The 9,595-nt window shown below is 36.6% G+C and overlaps 1 protein-coding gene across 1 annotated transcript; it reads left to right on the top strand.

Annotated features, from left to right (window-relative positions):
- Positions 1 to 8,183: 8,183 nt before the first annotated feature.
- On the top strand, positions 8,184 to 9,203 carry LOC114649505 (trace amine-associated receptor 1-like). The gene has a single exon (XM_028798996.2). The coding sequence runs from the start codon at positions 8,184 to 8,186 to the stop codon at positions 9,201 to 9,203; it is 1,020 nt and encodes a 339-aa protein (XP_028654829.2).
- The last annotated feature ends 392 nt before the right edge of the window (positions 9,204 to 9,595 follow it).

Raw genomic sequence — 9,595 nt, 5'->3', positions numbered from 1 at the left:
ATGATTGGGAGACAACCTCAGGGCTCATTCAATAGTAATTACCCTCCGAACAAGCTCTAGGCAGAAGGAATGATTGATGGACTAACCTCTGACGACATCACTTCCAGCATCCAGTCTACTGAACCCATCTATCTATCTATCTATCTATCTATCTATCTATCTATCTATCTATCTATCTATCTATCTATCTATCTATCTATCTATCTATCTATCTATCTATCTATCTATCTATCTATCTATCTATCTATCTATCTATCTATCTATCTATCTATGTCTTCCTATGAATGTTTTGCTTAAACTGCCATCTTAGAACTATACAACAACAACCACCTAAAGAAGAAGTGTTTTGTTCTTTTCTTTTTTTTTCAATTAAATTTTCATAGCTGCGCCGTCTCCAATATTTTCCTGATTGCAGTGTTTGTTTAGCCTTACTGCTAACACTGCCCCATGGTCTGGGAGGTGTTACATAAACTAAAGTCTAAATGAGTGGGGGTTTATTGGTGAGTGTATTTTGAAATGCACTGGCTTCCCTTTGAGGGCTTGCTGTGCTCAATACTGACAAGGCAGACTCCAAAGACAGATGTAGTTCACAACCTTGTATTTGGCCAAGCAAGTTAAAAAAAGAAAATGGGTGGATGGAAGGATGGATGGATGGAAGACTGGCGCTCAAAATACTGAATAATTCCACTCTACCCTTATGGATTTATAGATTTATAGATTCATTATTGTCAAGTATATAGAGTACATTGAGATTCTTACTTGCATGTGCTAATTAACAACATATCCCTTCTTTTTGGTACCATGATCAACAAGTATAACAAACTTACCTCAAAACTGCTGTCTTTGTTGCTGCCCCTTCCCCACTGGTGAAGTTTTAGTTTATGGCCAAAATTTACCCCCAGCGTGGGCACTGAATTACACTGTCCAATATAAATAGTAATTCAGTTTGGCCACATTTAATGATGTACTGTTGATGACACTTGCTTGACTTTAACGATTAGCTATTCGGTAAGCAAAAAGACTATTTCTTTATGTATGTTTCTCCTTGAAACCACATCCCATATTTTTTTTTATTGAAGGTATTTTTTAAACATGGTCAGCTATATTGTAAAACATCTTTTCAGAGAACCCATTACCAATCAGTAAAGAAAGGGTTAGGAAACTGCATCATGAGCAAATCTGAAGTAGGTACTGAAAGCAGCTTCTTAACTCACTGTCCTCTTTAGAAACTGCAAAACAGTTAACACACATGCAATTTTTGAACAAGTTTTGCAACAGCATAATTACATAATATTTTCAAATCCAGTTACTTTAATTCAAGGGGTAGGAGCTTATCTAAGAAGCAGTGGGTGTATGGCTCAGGGCATCACTGAGATCAAAAACTTCACGTAAGTTTACAGCCTCACCAGTGTTGACAATGTGCCAGCAGCTATGGTATAAATTCAGCAAATTGAGCATACAGAAACAAAAGAGGTACAGCTGAATTTTCACTTGAAAAAGCAGTAGTCCCTGCTTGTCCCCACTGATTGAATTATTCTAAAAATGTGTTAGCCTTATACAAAATAAATTATGTGTTGTTCTATTTATTTCGAATTTAGAAAGTAGTACACTGTTTCAATCTCACTTCAAGATTTACATGCCAACGTAAAAGAAGCAAAGTCATTTGTTTGTGTGTGTGTTTTTACTCCTTATCCACATCCAAGGTTCCCAAAACACTTATTAAATATGCTAAAGAACACCCCCATCTATTTATTATGTATTTACCTTGTGTACAGATAGTTTCAATACCCTGTCCAAAAAAACAAAGAATACATTAATCCATAAGCAGTTGTACTGTAGTATGGAATCTCTTAAGCCTAACTGGAAAGACTAATATCTCTCCTTTTGAATATCAATATGGTTATGAACCAATTATTTTGTCTTTAGATTCTGTATTAGATTGTCTTCCAGGCTTTCCACTGTTGATTGTTCTGACTTCATTTCTTGTCTTGATATTAATTTCCTTGCTATGTTCTTTTTCACAATAATTCTCTAACAATAATTCTCTTATACAACATCAAGCCTGACATAAAAAATTATTTAGACTTTTTGGTGTCTTTAGATAATTAATATTTTTTATTGTTTGTGAGTATCTAACAAATGTTTCCATTTTTCCAAAAATATACTGCCAATGATTCTGTAGTACTCACATCATAGTTTTGTTTCTTGGAGAATAAGACACAAGCACAAAATCTTTATGTCATAGGAGTGGGGATCTTGAGTGACACACAAATGGCATGTTTTGTTTCCCCTGATGACACTCTTAAATTATGTATGGAAAGGTAATATTGTGGTGAATTGAGTTTAGAGGTCGGTTGCAGTACAAAGTTTTTAAAATATAAACAGTGGAAATGGACTCCATTTCTGCTGCAATGCTGTGTGGCCCGGAGTTTTTAATGGGGAAATTGGCTGATCACACATTTAGATGCAAATGCAATCAGCTCAAATAAAGCATCTGCACCCACAGAGTATACTGGAGCATGAGTATGATAGAGAAGGAGATAGTAAGAATAAGAGATGGAGAACAGGGCAGCGATCGGTGGTGTGAGAGAGTTGGGAAGATGAAAGGATTGAACATTTTGTTAAGGAGTGAAGTCTATTAAGTGGCAGCAATCTCGTCAGCTGAGTTGTGGAGCAGGCAAGATAAGGGGAAGCCATCACAGCCTCACACAGGAGGGAGTTGAAAGACACAGTGGCACCCATTAGATGGGCAAGATTGCTGGGTTTGCTGCTGTCGAGGTGGTGCATCTTGGATTTGCTTGTTGGATCGGGATTTGGTAAGCTGTGTCATGAAAGGTGCATTGTGCAGTGGCATCAGGTGAAGGGCAAGGAACCCTGGGAGCTGCAGGCAGTCACAATTCGGTCTATGTGCTGGACCAGAGGTGTGTCAAGCTATGTGATTGTGGACTCTCAAAGTCCTAATGAGATAAAAAGTGCATGGAAAGAATAGAAAATATTATATATATTTTTACCGTTTTGAATTTTCACCTATTATTGAATATTTAATGTATTCAGCATGGGCTGTCCATAACTGAAGACCAAGTATGGAGACAACTGAGAAAGCTAGATACAGGAAAAGCCATGGGACCAGGTGGAGTCAGTCCTCAAGTTCTTAAGGCCTGTGCTGACCAAAATTGTAGTATTCTCTATCACCTGTTCAGTCTGTCACTAAGACTCTGCTGTGGAAAAGATCCTGCATTTTTCAAGGTGCCAAGTAGGAGGATGCAGTTATCTATGTGCTCTACAAGGCTTTTTCTCATCTAGACTAAGCTGGCAGCATTGTGAGGATTATGTTTTTTGATTTTTATTCAGTGCCTTCAATACCTTCCAGCCATCTATATTTAAGGGTAAGCTTAGAGATGTTCAGGTGGATGAGCATATGTTGTTCTGAGTAATGGACTATGTGTTGGCATCCTGCAGATTGTGCAACTCAAGGAATGTGTTTTTGATATGGATGTGAGGAACACTGGAGCATCACAAGGAATAGTCCTGACTCCATTTCTCTTTACTATGTACACCTTCAACTATAAAAATCAAAGAAGGGCATGTAACTGCAGAAATTCTCAGATGACTCTACACTCTGTGGGTGTATTGATAAGGCAGATGAGACAGAGTATGGGAGTCATGTGGAGAACTTTGTTTCTTGGTGTAGAAAGAATTGTCTGCAATTTTAACAAAAGAAAAAACAAGGAACTGGTTATTGACTTTAGCTATACCAAAGATCCTCTATGTCCAGTCACTATTTTTGGAGTGGAAGTCGAGGTGATGCACTCCTACAAACACTTGAATGTCCACTACCATGATATGTTGCACTGGTCTTGGAAAACAGAGGAACTATATAAGAAGAGCAGGCTCTTTTTCCTTACTGAGTCTTCATTTCTTTTATGTGAGTAATGACATCCTTTACATCTTCTACAACTCTGTGATGGCCAATGCAATTTTCTAGATAGATAGATAGATAGATAGATAGATAGATAGATAGATAGATAGATAGATAGATAGATAGATAGATAGATAGATAGATAGATAGATAGATAGATAGATAGATAGATAGATACTTTATTAATCCCAAGCGGAAATTCACATACTCCAGCAGCAGCATACTGATAAAGAACAATATTAAATTAAAGAGTGATAACAATGCCAATAACAATGCAGGTATACAAACAGACAATAACTTTGTATAATTTTAACGTTTACCCCCCCCCCCCCCCAGGAGGAATTGAAGAGTCACATAGTGTGGGGGAGGAACGATCTCCTCAGTCTGTCAGTGGAGCAGGACATTGACAGCAGTCTGTCGCTGAAGCTGCTCCTCTGTCTGGAGATGATACTGTTTAGTGGATGCTATGCTGTATTGTGCTGGGCTGGAAACATTCATAAAGGGCCACCCAATCAACAAGCTAATTAAAAGGACAGGCTCAGTTATGGGATGCACTCTGAACCTCTTAGAGGTAGTAGCAAATGAGAGAATTGAAACAAAACAGTGCTGTTATGAACAATGCATCCTCTCTCTGACACACTAACACTGAGTACTTTCAGCCAACAAATTATTCAGTAGAAGTGTGTCAAGAAATGCTACTGTGGTTCATTTATACAACAGCAATACATCTGCATAATGCCTCACTGTGACTAACTGTCAAGTGAAAAGTTTTTCTTACTTTTTAATTTTCTTCCTTTTTAGTCATTCTGGTAAGTGTTCAGACCATAGTGTGTTTGTGTGTATGTACAGTATATACTTATTTAACTATGTATAATGACAACCTTAAAAGCTGATTTAGACTTCCTAGAGCCATCCTCCTGGAATTGAGTGCTGAATTAGAGCCTGCATTGCAGAGAACATCACTCAATCCTTTTCCTTTACAGGTTTTAACAGGTATTTGGTAATGTGCACTTTTCAGCTAGAACCTGGCTGACTTCTCAGGAATCTTGCAGTTATCTCTACAACAGTAACAGGCTCATCTGTATAGTATGATATAATTTAAGATGCTACCCAAATACATTAAATTTCCTTATGTTCAGAATAAGCAAGCGCAGATCAAAAGACAATTTGCAGCAACTGGTGATTTTCCTGATGTAATCAGTGGATTTTACTGCACACAAAGAATGCATCCCAGAATGAATTTATAAACAGAAAGCACTTTCATTCAATTGATAAAATCTAATATGCGATGCTCAAATGTGTCTGACTAATTTTGTTGCATGTGGACTGGATCAACCCATGATTCATTCATTTTATTGAACAGTGTTGTAGGAACTTCTGGGTCATTCTATGTGTGATGCATGGCTTCATGATAAGTAAGCCCAACTATCAAGATTTATTGTTAAGTTTAGTACATTTCAGACTTTTCTTTCCACAAAGGCACTCGTGCTCAAGATGAGTCATAGATCAAATAATTGGTTCATTATAAGGTAGATGGCAGAGTTTCGAACTCAATGGGCAACACACTGCTGTATACTGCCACACAGATTTGCCACTGCATGATGGTTTGTGCAGTACTGAAATACTAAGCTAAAAAACATGGACGGCCTTTGCTACCTGAGATAGGACAAGATGAATGCATAGATGGGGCAGACCCTGTTCCTCAGGACATCAATGCAATGCAATGACAGTTCAAAAGTGTTAAGTCGTACGTTAAATGTAAACAGACTTGTAAGAAGACTTCTATACTGTATGTTGCAATGCTGACATTTACATATGTTTGAATGTATTACAACATTGATATTTACTTGTAAAAATTATTTCATTTTTTGACAAGTTCAGTAAGGATGTTCTTAATTTCTTGCAGGTCTGCACATACAGCTTGCGTCATTTCACACTGTTTCCTGTTGTGGTGTGGCTACTAAATGATTCCACATTGCTATTACTCTCTCCACTTTTTTTGTGACTCCTAAAGAGTGACCAGCAAAAAAATGTGTTTGCCATTCTCCACTTCAGTCAGTAATACCTCAAGTTCATATTTACTGAAGTTTTCTTTTCTGGATTCTCCCATGGTTTGCAATGAAGATGCCAGTGAGGAATATGACCAAATTACTGAAATATTCAAAAACAGCATTTTTATATGGTTACTGGAGGGTGGTAATGGGGACAGTTAGCTAAAAGTGCATGCAAAACTGTATAGTTTTAAATTGATTTCAGATTTATAAAACAACTTCAAATGGTACTTAGTATACATATGTTTTTTTAAACCTTATTTTGTGTGTGCTCTGTTTTTGTCTTTTGAACGAAGGAAAAGTTTTCAAATGGAATCTAAGAAATATGTTGTACATGAAGCCTCTGTTCTTGTGCTTTGCTGTTTATACAGTTTACTTTCTTAGTATGTGAGTAACTAAAGTCTTTATTTTATTTTACTTCATTTATTTTACTCGATACTACTAGCAGTATGACAAGATATTGTTAATATATTATTGATTTTATTTTGGTGCATTGTATGTAAAAAGTTACGTTTTATATTTATATTAATACCACAGTCCATTTATTTATGTGAATCTATAAATCTGGCCTGTCAAAACTTCCTGCCGCCATCTTCTAGTTCACACAACCATTCACTTATCTACTCATATGCCTACAAAATACATTAATACCCATTCAGTTCATTATGTTGAAACAGCCTGTATCGCTCCAAAAGGCACTCCAAACTCCCACAAATCTAGGTCTTTCTATTGCACACCAACATTTGAGCAATGCCGCAACCTTTAAATCTCCTGAATTTTACCAGTAGCAAAATAATCCCTGAGAAGTTCATCTACTCACTTCTGTTCTACTTCTGCTTTTTAATGTTTTGTGCAGAACTGGCAGTCTGTCCTTACCGGTTTCATTTGATTCATTGTGGATAATGACAACTGGATCCACTCCTTCTCTGTCCAGGAGCCTTTTGTCTCAAGTATAGACAATTTATTGTAAAATACTTTTTCTGGGGCAGAGTCTGATGGAAAGAAGAGAGACATGAAAAGAGTGAAAGAGAGAGGGGTATATGAAGTGAGAGAAAAAAGGATTGTTTCAGTACATTTATGTAAGCCTGTGAACTGGGGTGCAAATGTTTTTTACGACAGGCCTAGAAAAGCAGCAGGTGTTTGTTTATCTTGTGATTTTGTACCTAGTTCTTGTATTTTCCCTCCTTTGTTTGCTTTATTTTTTAATAAATACTGATGTTTAGTAGTGCTTTGTCATTTGTGCAGTGATCTGAGTGTAGGAATGACTATAGAATTCACTATAAATACTGTATATATATTGTGAGGGTTTTGAGACCTTGAAACTCCCCCAGCTGCGCGGTGCACCAAATCTCTGTCAATGCGGCAGGGTTTGCTTGTCTGTCACTGAGGCATCCGCAGGCTTCCAGCCTCGCTACGTAACGTGCCGGCTGATGGTTGAATCAGGGAAATGTCTAACCTGACCACTAACCTGCTGTGTCTGTGTGTAATAAACTGGTAGCTCCCATCTGAATGAAGACCATAACTGTTCTTGTTTGGATTGGAATAAAGTTGGTTTTCTTGAAGCTGGACTCAGCATCTTCTTTCGGGTGCAAGACAGTGACTCATGCATCACAATATACATTGAAAATGTGGCTGTGATTGTGCTGTGCTTACTATTCTACTAAGTGTCATTGGTTACAATTTAGCTAAGAAATGAAAAACCTTCAAATTTTTTAGATAAGTTGTTTTGAAATGTTTTCCACTGCAATCATTCATTAGAATTGTGTGTGTGTGTGACTTCAGGGAAAATAAATTATTATGGGAATATTCCATAGGCAATGAGATTTCTTGGCCTGAAATAATAAAAGTCGCAGAGGTGTTTAATTGGATGGTTACAGAATATATAAAGCTAACAAGTAATGTGACTAAAATCACATCACATCCAAACTTAGGATACCTTGGTAAGTGTGTGCAGAAAGTCTATATGCTATTGTGTGGGAACTGTATTCTAAATACTAAGTCATGTATTTTTAAAGCAAACATATATAGTTTACTAGTATTTAACATGTGTTATTAGTTATATCTTAAAAACCTTAATATAAAAATGTGCAAGGTTAGGTTTTCATTGTAATCTGTTGTCCTATTTGAAATACTGATGCTATGGTATGACATTTTATTTTTTCCCAGCAAGGAGCAAATCAAGTGCATTACATTCCTGAATGTGACTCATCAATATGAATCAAAGTGCAGGTTTAAATAATAGCCATTTATGTTTCAGATCAACACAAAACTCATGTCTCAGACAAACCTACTCATTAAGCTTGCGTATTCCTATATATTTAGCATTATGCACAGTAATTCTCTTCACTGTGTCTGGGAACAGTTTGGTCATCATTGCTATCGCTCATTTCAAGCAGCTTCATACACCAACAAACTTTCTAACGCTTTCTTTAGCAGTTGCTGACTTTCTTCTGGGTGGACTTGTAATGCCACCAAGTGCGATCAGAACTGTTGAAAAATGTTGGTATTTTGGGGATATGTTCTGTATATTGCATAGCACTATAGACCTCTTGCTTTGCATAACTTCTATTTTGCATCTTTTCTTCATTTCTATTGATCGCTATTATGCAATTTGCCATCCTTTTAATTATAAGTCCAAATTTACAGTAACTCTTATAAAAAAGATGATTTTCATTTGCTGGTCTCTAGCAGCTGTTTATGGATTTGGGATGATTTTCATAGATCTCAATATAAAGTCTAAAGAGAGTATACTTGATGGAAACAATTACAAGTATTGTGTAGGAAGTTGCACTGGTATTCTGAATGAAGTCTCAAGTACTATTTCCTCAGTAATTTCCTTTTATATTCCTGGATCTATTATGATTGGAATCTATGTGAAGATTTACATGGTAGCATCAAAGCAGGCCAAATCTTTACGACAAACAAGTGAACACAGAAATGAAGACTCAAGGAAGAGAGAAACAAAGGCGGCAAAAACTCTGGCAATCATTGTTGGAGTTTTTTTTTCTTGCTGGTCACCTTCAATTTTCTGCTATATTATTAACCCTATTATTAATTTTTCAATCCCTTCATTGCTTTTGGAATTTGTTTTCTGGTTTTCCTACACAAATTCAGCCTTTAATCCTTTCATCTATGCATTTTTTTATAAATGGTTTAGAAAAGCACTAAAATTAATTATATTAGGTAAAATATATGAATGTAATTCTTGCTCAGTGCAGCTTTATTCAGAGTAAAGTCATAGAAGAATTTAATTCACATATGTTGTAAAAAAATATTTTATAGACACATGATTAATAGTTTTTATAAAAAGCAAAAGAATACCCCAGCAGCATTGTTGTGCACAGCAGGAGCCTTTGTGAGTATTCCAGTGTTTAAAAGGGCACTCTAATGTACAAAGTCATAGGGAGACAAGGCTTTAGAGTCCCCAGTTAACCTGACATGCATGTTTCTGAAATATAAGAGAAGGAAAAAAGAGCATACATACATAGATATGGGAAGACCATTTGCGCTCCACCAGACAGCTAATTGGCCAGCTTTACAACCCAGTCTGCTGGAGGTGTGGGACAGCAGCACAACTCAGCTGTACCAACGTTTTACTTTGCTGCAGTTGTCATTTTAGTATTTA

The sequence above is a fragment of the Erpetoichthys calabaricus genome, chromosome 3, assembly GCF_900747795.2.
Source record: "Erpetoichthys calabaricus chromosome 3, fErpCal1.3, whole genome shotgun sequence".
Lineage (NCBI taxonomy): Eukaryota > Metazoa > Chordata > Cladistia > Polypteriformes > Polypteridae > Erpetoichthys > Erpetoichthys calabaricus.
The sequence above is the reverse complement of the archived record's forward strand: the minus strand, read 5'-3'. Positions and strand labels throughout refer to the sequence as shown.